This window comes from Octopus sinensis, linkage group LG30 (assembly GCF_006345805.1).
Source record: "Octopus sinensis linkage group LG30, ASM634580v1, whole genome shotgun sequence".
Taxonomy (NCBI): domain Eukaryota; kingdom Metazoa; phylum Mollusca; class Cephalopoda; order Octopoda; family Octopodidae; genus Octopus; species Octopus sinensis.
In genome coordinates, this window is record NC_043026.1 from 1061730 (window position 1) to 1086380 (window position 24651).

At 38.4% G+C, this 24651-nt stretch overlaps 1 protein-coding gene across 2 annotated transcripts in view; it reads right to left on the bottom strand.

The window, feature by feature from the left end:
- Positions 1-2524: 2524 nt before the first annotated feature.
- Positions 2525-24651, bottom strand: part of LOC115226653 (alpha-mannosidase 2) — a 116007-nt gene continuing 93880 nt past the window's right edge. The window contains exons 6-7 of one of the 2 annotated variants that reach the window (XM_036515377.1): positions 12341-12514; positions 2525-2547 (exon numbers count right to left, since the gene is read on the bottom strand). In XM_036515377.1, coding sequence (XP_036371270.1) covers positions 2540-2547; positions 12341-12514 — 182 coding nt within the window. In that variant the 3' untranslated portion in view covers positions 2525-2539. Of the gene's footprint in view, positions 2548-5948; positions 5999-12340; positions 12515-24651 lie in introns of those variants that run through there. The other variant, XM_036515376.1, reaches the window with a different exon arrangement.

Consider the following 24651-nt stretch of genomic DNA (forward strand, 5'->3'; position numbering starts at 1 on the left):
AACTTGATCATTGGAAAAACAAGATATCACCAGTACTTTAGCAAATCAAAAATCCGATCCACTCACAGAAAAAAATGTAAATACTCCACATTCCAAAACACTGTTACAAGCGAAAGTTCCTACAAACGATGGAAAGAAGATCAGAGAAATTGTAAACCAAATCCCTTTTTTTACTATCTTCATTTCTCCCTTGTTTTTTCCCTCTTAACTCAGTATGACTGAAACTTTGATGATATTCATTTCTTGTCAATCACTACTAACACTAACGAGCTTTGTACATTCAAACAAATTAATATTATTGACTGTTATGAACATTTAAACTCGTCAACGTTGAAACTTTTAAAGATGTTTTTTCTAATTCATAATTCTGAATTTTTACTAGTGATAAACAAAAAATATTGTTGAAGCCAGCTTGGAATATATGTAAATAAATTTATTTCAAACAATTATAAGTTTTTAATTTAGGTGCATTTTCAACAACAAATTTGCTTATATTTTTTCCTGTGTGAAAATATACCTGCTCTTTTGTTACCCCCCCCCCATATATATATATATATATATATATATATATAACACATATATAACAAATGAAAGACAGACAATGGAATATACGAGTATTATTAATTACAACAATTGTTTTGACACATCTAGCATCGATTTCTCTTGGGTGGGACACTCAACAACTGGTTCAGGAGCATCCGGTGGTGCAGATGTATCTCGTCAGGTGATAAATAACAACTTGTTAAAACGACTGTTCCACAATGTAACTTTCAGTTTTTTAGAGAGAAAAACAGCCAAACGGAGAGGAAATCTTCATATATATAGAAGATCAAAAATAAAAAAAAATTGCAGATGACAAAATGAGAAATAAACACGTAATCCATCGAGAAAAGTATTGAAAATAACTGTTAACAGATACACACACACACATCTTTTCAAGTAAATTTGATGCTTTAGTAGTATTTTAACATTCAATGCTAGCTAAATTTTAAACGATAAATTTCTAATTACATGAACTCTGCGTCTTTCAAAGTAGTTTACATTTGAAAATTCCCAAACATAGTCTTCAAATAAGTCATTTTGAACTTAAGACTAAAATATATTATTTTTCCTGAAGAGATTTAACAATATATCACTTATGACATCTTTAAAAGTTACAATTATTGATGAGTGTAAAATATTGTTATATTGAAACATATGTAGAATATCTTTTTGGATATTTTCGGGTTATTTTGTTGATGCAGTTCCATTTATACTTGTTCTTTAAATCTTAATTTGAATTACTTTTCCAATTGCAATACATATAGAATGAACCCAGCATCTTTTGAATTTTTCTTCTCCATTTTCTTTTATTAACTTTTTAATTTTATGAGACATTTTATACATATATATTGAGGAACTTTCAATCAATGTATTTGGTTAAACTAAGTTGGCATCGGGATTGTTTTTAACAATCCTTTATGTGGATATTGTTTCCTCAAATTCTGTATACACACACACACACATGTATATATACATATACACATATATGTGACTGACATAATGAATGGCTGGAGGTGAAACAAAAAACAATGAGGTGGCAGGTCCAAGGTATATAAAAATACACATTCACCGTTCAATTACCAGTTAATAATTATCGTAGCAGTTGCAAGGTATTTACAGTTACATATTTACCCTTAAATTAACATTTAATACATGTGCTTAATATATATATATTAAGAAATTTATCTACAATAATTATTGTGGCATTTACAGTTAAATTAGCAGTTCATACATGTGCTTCTATTTGGTTCATTTATACTGCATACAAAAATAAAAATATACAAATACTTACAAAAATAGAGATTAATGTATAATTCTTTTAAAACTCACTTTTATTTATGTTTATCATGTTTAATATAAATTTTGAATTTTGTTTATAATTTTTAAAATAATTTTATTTTCATTCCTGTTGAACCTCTCTTATTTGTCCACAATTTGGCAGCAATAATTTTCTTTACCTCCATCCCCAGGATGGAGAAATCCTTTAGCTGAGCTTAAAGAACATGTTCAGTTAGCAATTAACTCCTGAAATTCTTCAAAATGTGTTTTACAATGCTAAGGAGAGATTTGAAGTATGCAGGGATACAGACATGTTGAAAATTTTCAATAAAAGTTTGATTTATAAATCTATTTTTGTTTTGGTATCATAATTAAGTAATAACTATAAAATTCTGTCAGTTTTAAAAAAATTTGCTCAATTTCATTGAATTCTGGAACACGCTGTGTGGTGTAGAGTTGTTAGTTGTTGTGTTGCTTGAGTAAATATTAAAATCAAAGGCCTTCTCACTGTAAACATCCCATCTTTTTGTTAAGCTTATTATATCAAGGAATATATTATCCAAAATGTATCTCTCTTTTATAGGTGTGGCTGTGTGCTTGAGAAGCTCGCTTTCCAGCCACGTTGCTTTGGGCTCAGTCCCACTTTGTGGCACATTGGACAATTCTCATTCATTACAGTTCCATGCTGAGCAAAGCCTTGTGTATTATATAATTGCCATTACTGTACTGATATATAAAATAACCAACTCACTTATTATTGGCATATAATAAACAAACAGAAGTTCATGTATGAAATTGATCTTCTTTCTATTTCAATTATTACATGTTTTTCTCTTACATACAGGAGGAGTAAATCTATATATATAACAACGTTTTGAATGTGGCTCCTAAGAAAGAGTAAAAGTAATTACCCGCTCAATGCCGGGCATTACTGCTAGCATATATACATATATTTATACCCTAAGTTTTGTCTTAGAATGTCCGACGGACAACTCTCAGATGTTTTTCTCAAGTCTATTTTCTCTATTATCAACACTTGCTGTCTTGTTTAAACCATGCTAAGCAGACCCATCCCTAGTTCAAGGTTCGCCCACCCTCCAACCCCCTCCACCTATACCGGAAGTTCCTATTATCCCTATCCTTTGTCAACCCTGGGTTGCCTCCCATAAACTCTACAAAAGGCTGTATGCCTTCCCCACCTATTGTCTAGGGCTATCTCCTATGTTAGGTAGTGATCATACAGTGCAAAATATGAAAGGGTAGTCTGTGCAGGTTGAACTGAAGGCTACTGCATTGTTTGTCTATGAATTCTGCCAAATGCGAGTTTTCTTTTCAGGTACATGAAGCTACTGTCCACCGTCCCATGGTCTCTAGGGCCCATACCTCCCACACCCTCAGGGTTGGCACCCTCAACGTTGGCACACTGAAAGGTAGGTCTAGTGAGATAGACGAGATGCTTGAACAGAGATGTGTTGATATATGCTGCATCCAAGAAGTGAGGTGGAGAGGAGGTTCTGCTAGGTTCCTCACAGGCAAGGAACACAGGTACAAGATTTTCTGGGCAGGGAACACTGACGGGGTCGGGGTGTGGTTATACTTCTTGTTGAAAAATGGGTAGATAAGGTAATTGAAGTAGTCAGAGTATGCGACAGAATACTTAAGATTAGATTAATACTTCACCATGGGTTAGCAACCATTATATCGGCCTATGCCCCTCAGCCGGGGCTACCCAATAGACAGAAAGACCGATTCTATGACACCCTACTGCAGACTACCTCGTTGATGAATGACAGGGACCTTCTTTTTGTGGCTGGTGACTTCAATGCATGCTGGACAACATGGAGGCTATGGCTATGGTTCCCGCAACAAGGAGGGAACCAAGCTGCTGGAGTTCTGCGATGCAAATGATCTTATGGTTTGCAACACTAACTTCAGGAAACCTACCAGTCACCTACCAATCGGGCCGACATACTAGCCAAATTGACAACACCCTTGCCAGAAAAAGGGAAAGATGGCTGCTTATAAATGCCAAAACCTTCTCAGGTGAAGAGTGTATCCCACAACATAGACTGGTAGTTAGTGACTTTAGGATCAGGTCTAAGTGGACGCCCAGAAGACGACCAACATGGAAAAGAAGGGTCTGGAAGCTTAAAGATCTTGCGAATGGACAGAGATTTAGAGACATATTACTCAAAGCCTTTGATGAAATAGATGAGGATATAGATTTACATAGTGTAGAAGACAACAGGAGGTCTCTAAGGGACAACCTGTTGACAGCCACTGACCAGATCTGTGGCTGGTGCAAAGTCCCCTCTAGACCCAAAATAACGTGGTGGTGGAACAATGTTGTAGACAGGGCTATTAGAGAAAAGAGACAGGCTTGGAAGGACTGGAAGAATGGTGGTAGCAGGGAAGTGTATCAGACTGCCAAAAGAGAAGCTAGGAGACAGGTTTATTTAGCCAGAAGGGAAGCAGATAAGAAAAATTTTGCCAATGTTCTGCACCATGAGGACGAAAGACTTGAGGTATTTCGTGTTGCAAGACAGTGTGTGAGAGAGAATCGTGATGTGGTAGGAGAGAAATGTATTTGCATGGAGGATGGTACATTTGCGCTAAATGAGGATGCAAAGAGAGAGGTTTGGAGACACCACTATGAAAGGTTGCTGAATAAAGAAAATGAATGGGATAAAGAGAGTCTGCCGAATGTCGACCCAACAGAGGGACCAGCTATCCGAGTTGACAGTTATTTGGTAGTTAAGGCAATTAGAAGCATGAAGACAGGGAAAGCCCCAGGCCCATCAGCTATTACTGCAGAGATGCTCAAAATATCTGGTAGTGTCGGCTATAGCCTAGTCACCCGTATAGTTAACCAGGTGTTACACGAAGGAGTCATACCCAATACTGGTGTAGCAACACCATAGTCAACTGCTACAAACGTAAAGGTGACGCTTTAGATACAAATAATTACAGAGGTATCAAGCTGTTGGATCAGGTAATGAAGGTTACGGAGAGAGTCATAGCCCAACTAATAGAGAGAGAGAGTTAGTTTAGATGAGATGCAGTTTGGGTTCGTGCCAGGGAAAAGTGCCACTGATGCTATATTCCTGGTGAGACAGCTGCAGGAGAAATACCTAGCCAAAGACAAGCCCCTGTACCTAGCTTTCATTGACATGGAGAAAGCCTTTGACAGGGTCCCCCGATCCCTTATCTGGTGGTCAATGAGGAAACTAGGGATAGCTGAATGGTTAGTGAGAGCTATGCGATCCAAAACAAAAGTCCTAATAAGTAGGAAGGTAGACGAACCACAAACGCTTTCAGGTAGATGGCCCTGCTCGATCTGTAGAAAAGGTGTAGGTAGAAACTCTATAAGATGCACCAAGTGTAAGCTATGGACACATAAGAGGTGCAGCAAGGTCAAAGGAAGGCTAACTAGGAAGATAGTTTTTGTATGTGGCAGATGCTCAGGAACAATAAACACCGAAAATGCGCAATGACCAACTTCCGCCACATTCCAGGGAGAAAAACTAGAAGTAGTTGATAGCTTCCGTTACCTAGGTGACCAAGTCAGTAGCGTGGGCGGGTGTGCTGAAAGTGTAACTGCTAGAGTAAGAATAGCTTGGGCAAAGTTCAGAGAGCTCTTACCTCTGCTGGTGACAAAAGGCCTCTCGCTCAGAGTAAAAAGCAGACTGTATGACGCATGTGTATGAACAGCCATGCTACATGGCAGTGAAACGTGGTCTGTGACTGCTGAGGATATGCGTAAGCTCGCAAGAAATGAAGCCAGTATGCTCCGATAGATGTGTAATGTCAGTGTTCATACTCGACAGAGAGAAAAGTTGGACCTAAGAAGCATCAGTTGTGGTGTGCAAGAGAGACGTTTGCGCTGGTATAGTCATGTGGCAAGAATGGATGAAGATAGTTGTGTGAAAAAGTGCCACACCCTAGAGGTTGAAGGAACCTGTGGAAGAGGTAGACCCAGGAAAACCTTCGAACTTTAGGTCTCACCAAGGAAATGACTAGAGACCGAGACCTTTGGAAGTATGCTGTGCTTGAGGAAACCCGGCAAGACAACTGAGACCATAACCCGTGGCCTCTACTTGGGATGTAGCCAGTCCACTTATGCATACCTTTACTTCTTGGGACACAAAACTCTACTTGCGAAGACCTGTTGAGGCAACTGAAAATAAAAATCGAAATCGATCAACATCAATGGAAATTGCAGCTGTGATACCAGTGCCGGTGGCACGTAAGAGAACCATACGAATGTGGCCGTTACCAGCGCCACCCCGAGTGGCCTCCGTGCCAGTGGCACGTAAAAAGCACCATCCGATTGTGGCCGTTTGCCAGCCTCGTCTGGCATGTAAAAAGCACCCACTACACACACTGGCGTTAGGAAAGGTATCCAGCCATAGAAACATTGCCAGATCAGACTGGGCAATGTGCTAGCATGGAAAGCGGATGCTAAACGATGATGATGATGATGATATAATGATTTCAATAACTTATATTAAGGTTTTTATAATTGTATTCTTATCTTATTTGTATTGAATTATAACGTATATATTTATTTAACAAAAACTTACTTGTGTTTGTTAAATAAATGAAGAAGTCAACATTCTAATACCCGAAAGCTGATGAACCAACTAAATAGTTTCTCCATTTTCTTATTTGTACACACCCACACACACATATATATATATATATATGTATATATATATATATATATATATATATATATATATACACACATACGTGAAACATGGGCATATTATGAGAGACATTTTAAATTGTCAGAACAATTCCACCAAAAATGCCCTCATCGCATTTTAAATATAAAATGGAATTCTTTTAGTTCCAAAACAGATGTTCTTCCATCTGCAGGCATCGCCTCAATTAAAGCTATGATTTTGAGAAACCAAAGGAGATGGTGTGGCCATATTGTTTGAATGGCAGATGAACACAAACCCAAACTGTGGTGAGCTTGCAGAGGGGGAACACTATTGGTGTAAACTTAAAAAATGGTTTAAAGACAGCATAAGGACTACTGTGAAGTCACTTGGAATAGATCCAGAGGACATAGAAACCCTTGCTTTGGATTGAGCTGGATGGCGAACAAAAGTGTGGAGTGTATACCACATGCAAGACTCAAGAGAGATTTAAGGAAGAATATTATGATTGAGAATGTGAACCACAATGATCTTTTTTATGTGCACAGTTTGTGACAGATCATGCCCTTCTTTAGTTGGGTTCAAATCTCATTTGGGAAGCCATGGAAAACCTCCACCAACTATTCTGCTTATGTCTGTGCACACCTTTCAATGCAGTGTATGCCAGAAGGTTTGTAAATCTAACAGAGGCCCCAAAAGACATTTTAAGATCCACAAAGATCAGAACTTAACTGCAGCCCTTGGTGGTCCAAATCAGATATGCAATCTATGTGGGTGTCTTTCCAAAACATTGTCTCGTTTAAAAAGCCACATCAGATGCCATGATGGTTCTAAGGTATAGGTAAAGGAGGTGGTCAAACTCAGCATAATGAGTAGACAACCACCATATCATCATCATCATCGTTTAACGTACGTTTTCCGCACTAGCATGGGTTAGACGGTTCGACTGGGGTCTGGGAAGCCAGGGGCTGCACCAGGCTCCAGTCTGATCTGGCAGTGTTTCTACAGCTGGATGCCCTTCCTAACGCCAACCACTCCGCGAGTGTAGTGGGTGCTTTTTACGTGCCACCTGCACAGGTGCCAGGGGGGTCTGGCATCGGCCACAATCGGTTGGTGCTTTTTACATGCCACCGGCACAGAAGCCAGCCAAGGCGGTGCTGGCATCGGCCACGTTCGGATGGTACTTTTTATGTGCCACCGGCACAGAAGCCATATATATTTATATACACTTTTACTTGTTTCAGTCATCCGACCGCGGCCATGCCGGGGCACCGCCTTTTAGTCGAGCAAATTGACCCCGGGACCCACCCCTTGTTTTTTTTTTTGTATCATCTATCTGGATGTTTTGTTGTCCCTTTTTGTATCACTTAGTTGTCCGGATGTTTTGCGTTCTTGTCCCATTTTGTATTTTATATATAGTGGCGTACGTACACTTTGTTCTCTCTCTCTCTCTCTCTATATATATATATATATATATATATATATATATATATATATATATATATATATATATATATATATATATATATATATATATATATATATATATATAGTTAGGATCCCAGAAAAACAGGGTCTCACTGAAGAATTCTCCCTGGGCAAATAAATTATCTTGTTTGCTGAATAGAAAGAAACTGCAGTCTGAGAATTTTCCGGTTTAGTAAATGTTTTTATCTTCATTTCACTTAATTTATCAAGCTTCTGTATTCCTAGCACATATTTCGCCTTAATGTACTGATATATGAAAAATATATGGCTTGTGTTAGTAATACCAGCGATTATAATTATTTTTATTTTATCGCAATTTGATTTGTTTATATATATATATATATATATATATATATATATATATACACATATGTCTTGCTTATTTTTACATTTTGGTTTCTTTGCTGGGAGTTTTCTTGAGAACACATTCTTCATGGTAATGGCGATTTGATGTCTATGTTTAGCATATAGGCTGTCCATTTTTAGTGGTCAGTCCTCTAAATTTTTTATGCAAAACGACTTTTAATCTTTGGATTTTTTAAATATACTAAGCCACTGGTTTTAATTGATTAATATCAATTTCTACCCTTATCTAATTTTAAATAAAAAAATGTTCTCTAAATTGACTGCTGTAGTTTATTAACTGCAGAGTAGTTTCCGATCTCAGCACGCCAAAGTGAAGGCATTTGAAAGATACACTTAAATATAATTTGTAGAACTTTATACATGCTAGATTTCGGTTGAGCATTCTGTGTCTAGTTCTGGAAATTGTGTTTTATAAATGACAGACTATGCTGATGATCTTGCAGAGGTTTGTGTGTCCATATAGGTAAATATTAACAAGTGAAACTAATGGTGCATAGGTAATTGTTTTTTATTTTGTATATTTTCATTTGTCTTGCTTAGTTTTACATTTTTTTTTTTTGCTGGGATTTTTCTTGAGAACACATTCTTCGTAGTAATGGCGATTTGAGGTCTATGTTTAGCATATAGGCTGTCCACTTTTAGTGGTCAATCCTCTAAATTTCGTATGTAAAACAATTTTTAATCTTCAGATTTTTTAAAATATGCTAAGCCACTGCTTTTAATTGATTAATATCAATTTCTACCCTTATTTAATTTTATATATATATATATATATATATATATAAACAAATTTTTCCAGCCATGACCATCCTGTTTTTTGTTTCTTTCTGTGGAAGAGCGTAAGCTTGAAACGTAAAAGACTTTTTCAATTCCTGAGCGTTATACTAATACATCTGTTTGTTTTCTACACTACCTGTCTTTGTCTTTTGTTTTTTTTGTGAATTCTCTCTCTCTCTCTCTCTATATATATATATACACACATATGTATACATATACACTGGATCAGTGACTAGATCGCAGTTGTGTAATAATAGTTTTCATCCTAATGAAATAATTTTAAGTAAATCTTTTGTCCGTTATTAAAAACCTAGGATGGCTCGTCCATAATTTAATTGTATTGCGTGTGGTCAGTAAGTATCCAGACTGTTGTCATAATAACACAGAATGAAGCTGCTTTCGCACTAAGTTTGAACATTTTATTTCACTTCCGCTATTTCCAGCAGTGCTTGGAAGGAATGTGTGTAGCGTGTGACCATTGCATTGACCATGACAGTTTTCATTGTTCTTGACACAATGATGAGATCTTGTGTGTTTTTGGTCAACTGAAAGCAGTTTTGGCACAAACTTGGCAGGCACACATCATCATCATCATCATCGTTTAACGTCCGCTTTCCATGCTAGCATGGGTTGGACGATTTGACTGAGGGCTAGCGAACCAGATGGCTGCACCAGGCTTCAATCTTGATCTGGCAGAGTTTCTACAGATGGATGCCCTTCCTAACGCCAACCACTCTGAGAGTGTAGTGGGTGATTTTACATGCTACCAGCATGGGGCCAATCAGGCGGTACTGGCAACAACTTCGCTCGAATCTTTTATACATGCCACCAGCACAGGTGCCAGTAAGGCGATGCTAGTAACGATCACACTTAAATGGTGTCTTTTACGTACCACCGGCAAGGAGGCCACATAGCTGCTCTGGCAACGATCATGCTCGGATCGCGCTCTTTGAACCCCGTTAGCATGGACGCCAGTCATCGAATTCGATTTTGATTTCACTTGTCTCAACAGGTCTTTGCAAGAAGAGTTTTAGTGTCCAAAGAAGGAAAAGGTACGCATAAGTGGGCTGGTTACGCCCCTGGCATAGGCCACGAGGTTATGGTCTCATTTGGCTTGCCGGGTTTTCTCACGCACAGCATATTTCCAAAAGTCTTGGTCACTAGTCATTTCCTTGGTGAGGACTAAAGTTCAAAGGTCATGCTTCACCACTTCATCCCAGGTCTTCCTGGGCCTACCTCTTCCACAGGTTCCCTCAACCGCTAGGGTGTGGCACTTTTTCACACAGCTATCTTCATCCATTCTCACCACTTGACTACACCAGCACAGTCATCTCTCTTGCACGCCACATCTGATGCTTCTGAGGTCCAACTTTTCTCTCAAGGTACTTACACTCTGTCAAGTATGAAAACTGACATTACACATCCTTCGGAGCATACTGGCTTCATTCATTGTGAGTTTACGCATGTCCTCAGTAGTCACAGCCCATGTTTCACTGCCATGTAGCATAGTTGTTCATACACATGCGTCATACAGTCTACCTTTTACTCTGAGCGAGAGACCCTTTGTCACCAGCAGAGGTAAGAGCTCTCTGAACTTAGCCAAGGCTATTCTTATTCTAGCAGCTACACTTTCAGCGCATCCTACCCCCTACTGACTTGGTCACCTAGGTACTGGAATGTGGCGGAAGTTGTTCTCTGCGCATTTTCAGAGTTTATTGCTCCTGAGCATCTGCCATATACAAAAACTATCTTCCCAGTTAGCCTTCCTTTGACATCTCATACCTAAATCTTCTGTGATAATGGAGTGAACTGAACTGTAACTAATCAGCATATCATCTGATAACTCACAGATGGTGATTCAATGATTTCACCTTACAGCTGCACGCACATCTGCAATGTGTTTCTCAGTTCTGCTGGTTGCAAGTCTCCCAGAACATTCATCACTATTGACATTTTTATGGCCTTCTTGAAAACTTTTGAACCACTCATACGCTTGCATTTAGCTCATACATTCCTCTCCATACACTTTCTGCAACTTTGTGTAAGGCCTCTGAGCAGATATCCCCATAACAACTTTCTCTGTCATAGTGAATGCAATAAAGTTAAAACTTAGTGTGTGCACAGCAGAATCCAAGGTGAATCTGTGCCAAGTGGCTTTATTCTGTGTGCTTTAGCTTTGTTACTATGGGATTTTCTATATTAGCCTTAGTTGTTTGATTTGATAGTCTCACATGCATACATATATCCATATATACACAAATAAAAGTTGACCTCATGTAAAAAACCAACTTTACCCAATACAGAGACTAAAAACATAAAAGTCAAGGAGAGGTTGTTCCATTTTCCCCTTTTTTCTGGGGTTTTTTTTTTTTTGTACAGGCAACAGGCCAAAAGTTACTGGTCAAGGGAATGTCCAGTGTCTAAATGTTACGGTGAGAAAATCAATTTCCCACCCTCCCCCCATTATTATGCATTTGGCTGCACCTTGCTATACTCAAGAAGACCTGTATTCTGAAGCAGAAGTATTAAGACTGACCCCCGCTGGTGGTAAGGATTGACCTGCAAGAATCCTATGCCAACGTCACGTAAAAAACACTTGTAGAAGTGGCATGAAAAAGAGCCAGTGAAGTGGCACGCAAAAGCAACCAGGACACTCTGTAAAGGGGTTGGCATTGAGAAGAGCATCCAGCTGTGTAAATCATGCCAAATCAGACAATTGGAGTCTGGTGCAGCTCTCCAGATTGCCAACTGTGGTCAATCTGTCCAACCCATGCCAGCATGGAAAATGGACATTAAAGGATGCTTATGATGAAGATGAATTCACACAAAAGCTTAATTTTCTTATCAAAGAAGTTACTGTAGTATAATTAATTATAGGAGGGAACACATTTGAACACAGGTCAGCTGGATTAGTCTAACCCCGTACAGGCACAATCGATAATATAGGCCTAGAAGAAATATAATGCCTAGACAAAAGACAGAATAGTACACAGCTGGTACATTTTTGATACTAGGTTTGCTGAGTCAGGTCTGACCCAGATATGCAACAAGGAAGGAAGGAAACATGAGAAAAAGCAGTTATGGATACATTGCATCTGAATAAAAGACAGGATGGTCATGGCTGGAAAAATTTGATCACGGCCAGAGATTAATCATGAACAACATTAACTGTTAATCCTACAACACAAAGGGGCATTGGAGAAGAAGAAGAAGCAACCTACCCCATTCCTGTCTCCAGAGAAATTCCAGTTCTTTCTTCTTTGCTAAGTATTTCTTGACAGAATAGTGAACTCTTTGAATCAGCATGTTCTTTAGACCCATCTGTTTCAGTAGGTATGCCATGGTTGGAGACAGTCCAAATGGGTCAATAGACCAGCCAGCCTGAGGTTTTACACCTGGTGATAGAAAGAAACAAAAACAATATATAAGTAAGAACCATAATCAAATATAAAAAAGAAAAGGAAATAGAATAGAATCTCTGCTGGTTTCAGTGAGTTCTCACTAGGAACTGCCAACTGGTATTTTAGTTGATACCTTTTCTTAAAGTACCTTCATATTTTAACACACATTTTCATATTGCTTTTTTCATTTTAGAAAATGTTAACTTTTAAGTATTTAAACCAGCCAAAATATTCTCCCCGTTTTAAGTTCAAACTGGCAAGACGTAACCTCACATTGTAAAAATAAACAGATACATCATCAAAATCTCAAAGCTACAACATAATGCACAATTGATTTAAAACAACGTGAATAAATAAGTTTACATTTGATAGAATAATGTGAATGCTGAAGTGATAAACAAATATATGACTTAATCCCTTTGTCTGCCCTTGTTTGTCCCTTCTATGTTTAGCCGCTTGTGGGCAATAAAGAAATAAGAAACTGTTGAATGGACTCTACCTGGTTACATTGGTGTCAAACTAAATCTGCCTGAAAATTACATTGAGGGTACACATATCCATAGCCAACTTAGCAGATATGCTGATTCAATGATTAAGGAGTGCATATGAGTGAACATATGGCTGCTCATGCAATGATATCAACATCAAATACCTAAATGTTAGACTTGGATGAGGAGAATGAATAGGGTGCATAAAAAAAATAATAAATGAACAAATAAAAGAAAGCCGAAGAAAATATCTATGCACACATGTATAGAAAAAGCATGCAAAGAATATAAAGTGCATAAACGAATATATCTATATGATTAAAAAAAAATATCATTATGCATACCTATTCTTTGTATCCCTAACTTTATAAGATGCATGAGGTGAATTAGATGAAATCTGGTTTCACCCTCAATATTCACAACTTGGAAAAACACTTCCGTAGTTCTAATAGATACAGAAGAATCTTTACCCCCCTCCCCCACTCGATTAAGCTGCCATACTTGACTATATGTAACACTGTTGACACTATACGTCATCTCAATAATAAGAAATTGCCTCATCGACTTTACTCTTGGGTGAGAGGATAAAAATTACACCCCTCTGCCAAGCCATGTGGAGCCAGTGTGGCAGAATAAGCTCATCAAACCAGTATGATCTCAAGCTCAAATTCAAAGCTTCCACATCAGACTGTGGGTGGTAGTGAAAAGATGCTGAGGCCTTCATCCTGCAATGGACTGAACACAAGCAATCCAATCCAAACCAAAACTTAAGTGTACACATAGTAACATGTTTATGATACCCTACAGCCCTAGCCCCATACTTAATAACGCTGCAGACTTTCCTCATTTTGGGGGAGAGACTGACACTTACTTTGATGATGTTGAGTTGAGTACACAGCTCTCTCCACATAATGGGCCTAGAGATATGTCTATGCCAGTCAACAGTTACACACATAATAGGGGTGATGCTGTTAACAGTATAAATATTAACAATACATAATATAAAGTGTAGTTTCCAGAAGAACAGGGCTGTAACAAAGTTTAGAGAGCTACTACCTTTGTTGGTAACAAAGAACCTCTCCCTCAGAGTAAAAGGCAGATAGTATGATACCTGTGTACAAACAGCTATGCAACATGACAGAGAAATGTGACTACAGAGGACATGTAAAGGCTTGAAAGAAATGAAGCCAGCATGCTCTGCAGGATGGGTAATGTCAGTGTGCATGTATGACAGAGTAAATGATTTAAGAAAAAAATTGGGTATAAGAACAATCAAATGTAGTGTGCAAGAGGGAGGAGTGTACAGCTGCATAAAGAAGTGCTGGTCTGTAATTGTGGAGGGAACTTGTGGAAGGTGCAGATTGAGGATGATGTAGGATGAAGTGGTGAGAAAAGATCTTCAGATATTGAGTTTCACAGAAGAGATGACAAAGGACTGAGACTTCTGGGAATTTGCTGGGCATGAGGAGATACATCAAGCTAAGTAAAATCGTAGCCATCCATATTTGGAAGGCATGTCATTTACAATCCCCACCCCATACACAAACATATAATCTGCCCTCTGTGCACAAAAGACACCCGTGTTGACCCATGTAAATAGCACCAGCACTTGAGTCACATAAAAAGCACCTGTGCTGGTGACACATAAATAGTACCCAGTGTACACTAGGTGCAGTGAATGGAATTACTTCCCACTCCTTTCCTGTATGTTCAGTAGGGCCATTTACCTGACAGAAAGAGGGGCTTATCTGCTTTCTTGTTAAAAACAACTTTGTACTTTGCTAGGTTAACTTCGAGGCACTTTGATTCCGTATTTGGAACTTCATCAGATTCTGCAATAAGAGCAAGGTCATCAGCATATAGTAGTTCCCACGGGCATCCAGTTTTGAAGGACTATGATGAATAAGAGTGAATTGAGAACTGAAGCCTGGTGAATCCCTACTTGTACACTAAATTCATCACTGTATTCATGGCCAACTCTCACCTTAGTGACTGTACTGCTGCACAGGGCTTGAACAAGCTACTCTTAGCTTCCTTAGAGACCACCATATAACAGCAGGGGACTTTGTCTAAAGCTTTCTCCAAGTCAAGTAAAGCTATGTAGAATGGCTTACTTTTGAACAGACACTTTTCCTGCAGCTAACTAGGAAGATGGCATCTGTGATACTCCTCCCAAGTACAAGACCAAACTGTATCTCATCTAGCTTAATTCTATTCCTAATCAATTGAGTTATAACTCTCTCTGACCTAGTCCAGCAATTTGATACCTCTGTAGTTGTTTCTCTCTAAAGCATCACCTTTACCCTTATAGCAACTAACTATAATACTACTACACCAGTTATTGGTGATAACACCTTCCTCTAGGCTGTATTCCACACTGCCAGTTATTTTAATCATCTCAGCAGTGATACCTGATGGTCCAGGGGCTTTCTCTGTCTTCATATCCTTAATTGCCTTATCTATTATACTGCTATCAACTATGATGGCTAGTCCCTCAATTGGTTTGATATTTGACTCTCCTTCTCCCATTCATTTTCCACATTCAACAACCTTTCATAATGGCACTTCCATGCATCTGTCTTTTCTGAGTCACCTAGTTTGAGCATACCATTATCTGTTTGCATACATTTCTCAATCACCACATCTCTATTCTCTCTGATACACTACTTTGCTATCCTGAACACCTCATGCCTCTGATACTCATGCTGCAGAACATTGGCAAACCTCTTATCTTCAGCTATTCCTTTTGCTATGAAAACCTGCTGCCTAGCCTCCCTTCCTGATATAATTCTATTTCCACTATTTTTGCAGTCTTTCCAGGCCTGTCTCCTTGCTTTTATAGTGCTGTCCACCTCCTTGTTCCACCATGTCACTCTTGGCCTAGCTGGGACTTTGCACCAATCACAGATTTGGTCAGCAGCCCTCAGTAGATTGTCCTACAGGAACTTCCAATTGTCCTCTAAGCCATATGTCCTTATCTCCTCCTCACTATCATCAAAGGCTTCCATTAGAATGTCTCTAAATTTCTGTCAATTTGTTGGGTCTTTGCGGTCTAGTAACTGCTGGGTCTAGTAATTACAAATTTAGCCTGATATGTTTATATGGGTGTCTGCAACACAGACCTTAAGGTGAAATTGTATAACCACTACTCTAGCTATCAATCACAAGCTAAGAATAATTGCATCTCTTTGTCGAAGTAGATTTGGAATTTAAAGCAGGACTCAGTTGATGAAATGGTCTATGTTCAATGTGCAAAAACATATATTGTGGCTACACTAACAGATGTCTTAACTATTATGGAATGTAAGGATAATATAAAGTAGTATAGTGACCTTTTTTTAAAATGTAGATATCGATTAAGCAAGACTTTAAGATATAAACCACAATTCCTTCTTAATACTTGTCTACTCTCCAAATTGTTTTACCTATATTTCTTCCTTCTTCTCCCTAGCTCCTCAGTTTTCCTTTTTTTTCTTCCCTACTTTTTCATGCTTCACCCTGATAATTCCCCCTAGATTTTCTAATGTCTAAAATGCTCGGACCTTAAATCACTGTTGCTTTTGCTAAATATTAATAAAAGTATACTCATATTTTGAGTTCTATTCTTCCTGTTGCATCACTGTACACGTGTGTGTGTGTGTGTGTGTGTGTGTGTGTGTGTGTTCACTTCTTTATATTCTTTGCATGGTATTTCTGTAATGTTTGTGTGTATATTTTCTTTGGTTTTCTTTTCTTTATTTTTTGTATGCACCTGTTTTTATACTAATACACTTTTATGTACATTGATGTATTCTATTTATATGTTTAGACACTTTTTTATATTTTCCAAAATTCTATGTTTAGATTTCTGTAATATGCAACAGGCTTTATTAGTATTTGCAACTGTTGTAAGCATGACATTGTAAACTATTTATCTTAACAGTTACACCTAATAGTGTACTTTTTTTTAATTTATTGTTGCCTTTGGTAAACAGACTTCCTTAAACACAGCTCTTTCATCCTGTTGCTTGTCTACTGATGATAAATTTTATTGGTCATTTGACATACTTGTTTTTACCTACTATTCTCCTCTGGCTAAAACAGAAAATTCTTCACTGCTGTCCTTGCAACAATGACTTACAACTACAGGTAATTCAACCTGAAGATAAACTAAGCTATTTCATTTCATTTCATTTCATTTGAGTTTGAGTCCATGCTCAGGCCAAGTCGAAGACTCCACCCTCAGAGTCTGGTGTGGTTGCCAGGTTGTATTCTCTGTTTAATTTTGACATGTGTAGGAGCGAGTTTGAGTCAGTTTGTGCTCGTTGTGTATCTCCTGGGAGATGGGGTTCATCTCTAATGGTGCTTAAGTATCTATCCAGCTGCAATTTGAATGATTCCACACTGCATCCTGATAGATTTCTGACATGTACCGGAATGGAGTTGAATAGTTGTGCTCCTCGAACCAACAGACTTGATTCTCGCAGGGTTTTTGCTGCCTGGCCAGCCTTTTTGTTGATTGGTGGTAGCTGGCAGCGTCTTCCGTGGCACAGTGAGTGGTATATATATATATATATATATATATATATATATATATATATATAGAGAGAGAGAGAGAGAGAGAGAGAGAATATATAACAATAATGATTTTATAAATGAAAAGTGATTCCAAACCAAGTGATGATGATGATGAATGTGTGTAACAAAATCAGCACTGCTAAGTCATATGATAATGTACAAAGTGTTCCGACGAACACTTTATGTTCATCACAGACCTCAGCAAAAGACCATACTGGTTATGGTCCTGCTAGAAGCAATAGAGGCAACACCTCCTTGTCCCCTCCAATGTGTGTGTGTGTTTGGAAATTTGACCCAAAAGTCCAGTGTAGAAGCTGTGAAACATTCAAGAGCTCACCAGCTGGCCTTATTACTCCAAAGAGATTAATAAGTTAATAAAGCTAGCAAATTATCATTAGCCACAATGAATTACAAGACCAAATCAAATCTTTACCTGATTCAGTTATCTTCGAAAAAAGACAGAAACTTTAAAAGAATTCATTAAGAATAATAATTAATGGCAAAAACTGACTGGAAAATTTAAAACAACAAATAAATTGAAACTATTTAAAGCCCCATTGTAAAGATAAACATTAATAGCAAACTAAACAATCTGATCTCAAATTTAAAAAATTCCACCCCAGACCAAAACGTATAACAATTTAATTACACTGACTGGCAGAATCAGACAAATTGCATTGAGGTGTTTAGATACCAGTGTTTGATCTGAGTTTAAATCATGCCAAAGTTAGTTTTGCAATTCATTTTCCCAAAATCAATAAAATAAAAATCAAATGAAGAACTAGGGTTCGTTTAATGAATTAAACTCACTCCACAAATTCCATGGCCTTGTGCTAATTGTCCTGTACATTTTCCATGTGACCAAAACAACACTACTAAACAACAAGAATGAAAGAAAAATACTACAGAAATATAAAATAACAAGACAAGCTGTACACGAAACAAAAGAACATCTAAAGCAAGACATCCTTGCTTAAGCACAAAGAATCCATTGCTATGAAAAACATGACTCTTTGAACAAAACATGACTCTTTGAACTTCAATCTAAAACGATTCAACCAAGAACTCAGTAAAAGTAATAGATTAATGCAGCACCAGCAGAAGTAGAAGAATTTTGGGAAGAAGTATAGGCAGTGAAGGAATTATCCAAGAAAATATTGAAACAACAAACACAGTACCTGAACAATTGTGGACACCCATGACAACGAAAGAGGTGACCCAGGTAGTGCAAAAATCAAATAACTGAAGGTATCAAGACATGATAATATTCCTGACTTCTGGCTAAAATATTTAACAGGGACACATAAGTTGCTAGTAGAGAAGTTTAATGAGATGCTAACGGAGCCAGAGAAACCTGAATGGCTTACAAAAAGGAAAACCATCCTAATTCCCAAATTTGCCAAAACTACAAACCAACATAACTGCAGACCTGTAACATATCTCCCTACAAATTACAAGGCCTTAACTGCAATAATATTGCGAGGAATGGGCAAACATCTAGAAGGAAACAACCTGTTTCTATAAGAGAAGGGATGCTGCTAAGCTCACATGTTGGTAAGATCAGTTATAACTGAAAACAGCTGAAAGAAAGAGGTCTAAGCATGGCTTGGATTGATTACCAAAAGGCTTTTGACAGCACCCTCACAGATGGAGCCTTAAAAGACTAATCATGAGCAAAGTAGCACCAACAGTGATAAAATTTATAAAACATATCATAATTAAGAATAACAATATCATATTGGATAAAGAAAATGAAATAAGAAAAGTAGACCAAACTCAGACATACAAATACTTAGGAATCAATGAACTACATACAGTACAACACATACAAATGAAAGAAAAAATAAGGAATATTATAGATGAATTAGATTAATACTGAAAACAGAGCTCTAGCTGTCGCAGTTATGAGTTACAGTTAGAATATTCTTAGCTGGACACTAAATGAACTAGCCAAACCAGGCAGGAAAACAAGAAAAGTAATGACAGAATTTGGAAGAATACATCACCCAAAATTTGGCATAGAAATGTTATACAAAAACTGAAGGTGGTAGAACTAGAAAACAACTATAAAATAACCACTATAAGATTACAGAAATATATAACTCAGAACCAAGGAAAATTAGTACAAAGAGCCTCAAAAAAACTTGTTTTCTGGCTTTGAGGAAGATGAAAAATACAAGAAAAAGAGGTTATAGTACTTGACAACTATGAAGAAAAAGAAGAAACATCAAATGCTGTAAAGCAACTAAAACCGAAGCTAAACCTGGAACTATACGATATCATGGTAAAAAGATAGCAAGAAAACCCCTTACATGACAAATACTGGGATAAGCTAAACAGAAAAGAAAAATCCCAACACTGGTTGAGGAGGAGTTCAGGTCTCAAAGCAGAGACTGAAAAGTTTTTTATTGTGGCACAAGATCAAAGACTTCCCACCAGAAACCATCAAAAATACATAATGAAGGAAAATACAATAAGTAACAGCAGAATATAGGGGGAGAGAGAAGAAACAATATTGCTTCTGCTGCCCAGTCCTAACCAAGAATGAATACATCTACAGATATGACAAAGTTGGGATTTATATAGACTGGAAGCTATGCCAACTCTATGGCATAGACAACAGGAAAAATATGGCATAGGCATACCCCAGAAAAGGTCTCAGAAAATGACAAATCAACCATACTCTGGGATATGCCAATATACACAGATAGAAAAATTAAGGTAATAGGCCAGATATTGTTGTCAGGGACCAATAAGTAAAAAAATAAAAGAAGCCTTCTAATCAACATATGAGTCACAAAAAATGACAATGTATCTCCAAAAGAAAAGGAGAAAGCCTTGAAATACAAAAATCTAGCAATAGAGATGACTTGAATGTGGGGCCTGAACACAGAAATGATTCATACAAAAATAGATGCATACGGCATGGCAGGGTTAAAAAACATACAAACAAATACACAACTAAAACAGCAGGACTTATGAATATATATATAACATAGAGAAAATAGCACTACTAGGCACTGCACACGTTCTATGTAAAGCACTTTGAATACAGTAACAATAACAATACTAAAACAAAGTACAGCACATAGCCAAGGCACACTGAGCTGCACTTGGTAGGGCAGGGAAAGCATGGAATAAAATTAAAACTAAATAATCGGTTAATAATGATGGTTTCTTTTATTTACCACAGAGGCATAAGATGAGGAGAACATTACAAGGAGAGTTTTACAATTTACATGGGGGTTTAATAATGGTGTCTGATTTAGGTACAAGGCCAGCAATTTTGAGAGGAGGTAGCAATCAATACCATCAAATTCATTACTTCACTCATACTTCCTCAACTCCAAAGGGATGAAAGGCAGAGTTGACATATACATGCACTTAAGAGTTTTCATCAACTAAAGGCAATTACAAGCATGAAAACAGGGAAAGCCCCAGGCCCATCAGCTATTACTGCAGAGATGCTCAAAATATCTGGCAGTGTCGGCTATAGCCCAGTCACCCGTATAGTTAACCAGGTGATACACGAAGGAGTCATACCCAATGACTGGTGTAGCATCATAATAGTCAACTGCTACAAAGGTAAAGGTGACGCCCTAGATACAAATAACTACAGGGGTATCAAGCTGTTGGATCAGGTAATGAAGGTTACGGAGGGGGTCATAGCCCAATTAATTAGAGAGAGAGTTAGCTTAGATGAGATGCAGTTTGGGTTCGTGCCAGTGAAAAGTACTACTGATGCTATATTCCTGGTAAGACAGCTGCAGAAGAAATACCTAGCCAAAGATAAGCCCCTGTACCTGGCTTTTGTTGGCATGGAGAAAGCCTTTGACAGGGTCCCCCGATCCCTTATCTGGTGGTCAATGAGGAAACTAGGGATAGATGAATGGTTAGTGAGAGCTGTGCGAGCCATGTACAGAGACGCTGCTAGTAAGGTGAGGGTTGGCAACGAGTACAGTGAAGAATTCCGGGTAGAGGTTGGGGTCCACTAAGGTTCAGTCCTCAGTCCCCTCCTATTTATCATAGTCCTCCAGGCAATAACGGAGGAATTCAAGACAGGATGCCCCTGGGAGCTCCTCTATGCTGATGACCTTGCTCTAATTGCTGAGTCACTATCAGAACTGGAGAAGTTTTAGGTGTGGAAACAAGGATTAGAATCGAAGGGCCTTAGAATCAACCTAGCCAAAACCAAAGTCCTAAGTAGGAAGGTGGACCAATCACAAACGACTTCAGGTAGATGGCCCTGCTCGATCTGTAAAAAAGGTGTAGGTAGAAACTCTATAAGGTGCACCAAGTGTAAGCTATGGACATATAAGAGGTGCAGCAAGGTCAAAGGAAGGCTAACTAGGAAAATAGTTTTTGTCTGTGGCAGATGCTCAGGAGCAATAAACACTGGAAATGTGCAGAGACCAACTTCTACCACGTTCCAGGGAGACAAACTAGAAGTAGTTGATAGCTTCCGCTACCTAGGTGACCAAGTCAGTAGCGGGGGTGGATGTGCTGAAAGTGTAACTGCTAGAGTAAGAATAGCCTGGGCAAAGTTTAGAGAGCTCTTACCCCTGCTGGTGACAAAAGGCCTCTCACTCAGAGTAAAAGGCAGACTGTATGATGCATGTGTACATACAGCCATGCTACATGGTAGTGAAACATGGACTGTGACTGCTGAGGATATGCGTAAGCTCGCAAGAAATGAAGACAGTATGCTCCGATGGATGTGTAATGTCAGTGTTCATAATCGACAGAGTGTAAGTACCTTGAGAGAAAAGTTGAACCTAAGAAGCATCAGTTGTGGTGTGCAAGAGAGACGTCTGCGCTGGTATGGTCATGTGACGAGAATGGCTGAAGATAGTTGTGTGCAAAAGTGCTACACCCTAGCAGTTGAGGGAACCTGTGGAAGAGGTAGACCCAGGAAAACCTGGGACGAGGTGGTGAAGCACGACCTTCGAACTTTAGGTCTCACCAAGGAAATGACTAGAGACCGAGACCTATGGAAGTATGCTGTGCGTGAGAAGACCCGGCAAGACTAGTGAGGCCATAACCCGTGGCCTCTACCTGGTATGTAGCCAGTCGACTTATACATACCTTTCCTTCTTGGGACACAAAACTCCACTTGTGAAGACCCGTTGAGGCAAGTGAAAATCAACAAATCAAAAAAGTCAAAAAATAAAAAAATCAAAATCAAAATCAAATCAGATATCAGAAAGCAGAACCAAAATCGAAGTCTATCAACATCAATGGAAATTGCGGCTGTGATACCAGTGCTGGGTAATCGTTAGCATGGTGAGCAAAACACTTAGCAGCATTTCATCTATCTTTACATCTTTAATTCAAGTTCTGCCAAGGTTGACTTTGTTTTCATCATTTGGGGTTGATAAAATAAGTACCAGCTGAGCACTGGGGTTGATATAATCAACTGATCCCTTCTCCTGAAACTGCTAACCTGTGTCAAAATTTGAAACCAATATCAAGAAAAATTTAACGACTCAATTATCAACACTCATTATTATAATCATCATTTAAAGTTCATACTCTATGCTGGCATAGGTTGGACAGTTTGACAGGATCTGATGGGTCCAAGGACTGCATCATGCTGCTTTGCTCTAGATTCTACACATGGGTACCCTTCATAATACTTTACAGCTTCATTCAGGTTGTTTTGAAACACCTATTTGATAATATCAGTTATTTTAACTAAATTCTTCATCATTTTCAAAAGAAAATTATTTGAAACAAAAGCAGTGTATTGCATTAGAAATATAGCAACAAAAGGGGTTAAAAGGGGAACTCATGCACTCCATGAAAAAAACCCAAAAAAACTCCAATACAGCAGCCTTAAAAATCATGTTGAAAAATCAATGTTTAGTAAATAAACACTTGATTCAAGGGAGTTATCAGAGCTCAATTTTTATATAGTAGCTGGGTATAAGGAGATACTAGTAATGCTTATCTTCAGATTACTCTTTTGCTCTTTTACTTGTTTCAGTCATTTGACTGCAGCCATGCTGGAGCACTGCCTTTAGTCGAAGAAACTGACCCCAGGACTTATTTTTTGTACTTATTCTATCGGTCTCTTTTGCCGAACCACTGACGGGGACATAAACACACCAGCAAGCGATGTTGGGGGACAAACACAGACATATACACATATATAAATAAATAAATAAATATATATATATATATATATATACACGTGGAGGCACAATGGCCCAGTGGTTAGGGCAGCGGACTCACGGTCGTAGGATCGCAGTTTTGATTCCCAGACAGGGTGTTGTGAGTGTTTATTGATTGAAAACACCTAAAAGCTCCACGACACTCCGGCAGGGGGTGGTGATCCCTGCTGTACCCTTTCACCATTCTTTCTCCCACTCTTTCTTCTGTTGGCCTGCTCGCTTAGCCAGCGGGGTGGCGTCATTCGAAGGCTAAAACAATGTGAACGCATTGTGACCAGCGATGTGTAACAACATCTGATGGTCTGGTCGGTCACATGATCACATGATATATATACACACATATATGATGGGCTTCTTTCAGTTTCTGTCTACCAAATCCACTCATCATCATCATCATCATCATTGTTCAACCGTGGTCGAGACAATGGAATTTACCATGCTACACCAGACTTCACGGTCCATCATGGCATTACGGAGGTCCTGTTGCTGGATGCTTGTATCCCTGGAGATTACATCAGGGTAGGAGAGTGTGCGCCCTCTGGTATTGCAAGTAGATGGCTTCCAGAGGAGAAGAGTAGAAATTACTTCTTCTTCAGCTCTACAACAATGTCCAACCAACTGGACTCTCCTACCTTTCACAAGAGATGACACAGGTGGTAGTTTCCCATATATTTGTATTTTGGTTGGATGGCGCTTCCACGAGAGATTTTGAGCTCTCATAAGGAGGCGAGTGTAGGTTCCATCCAACCGCCTCTCAAGCTTCTTTGATAACATCCAGGTTTCTGAGCCATATAATAGAACTGGTTCAGCTGTGGCTTTGAAGATTTCAAGTTTGAAGTCTCTACTTAGATTTGATGACCAGATCTTATGCATGTCATTACAGGCTGACCAGGCCATACCCTTTCTAGTTAGA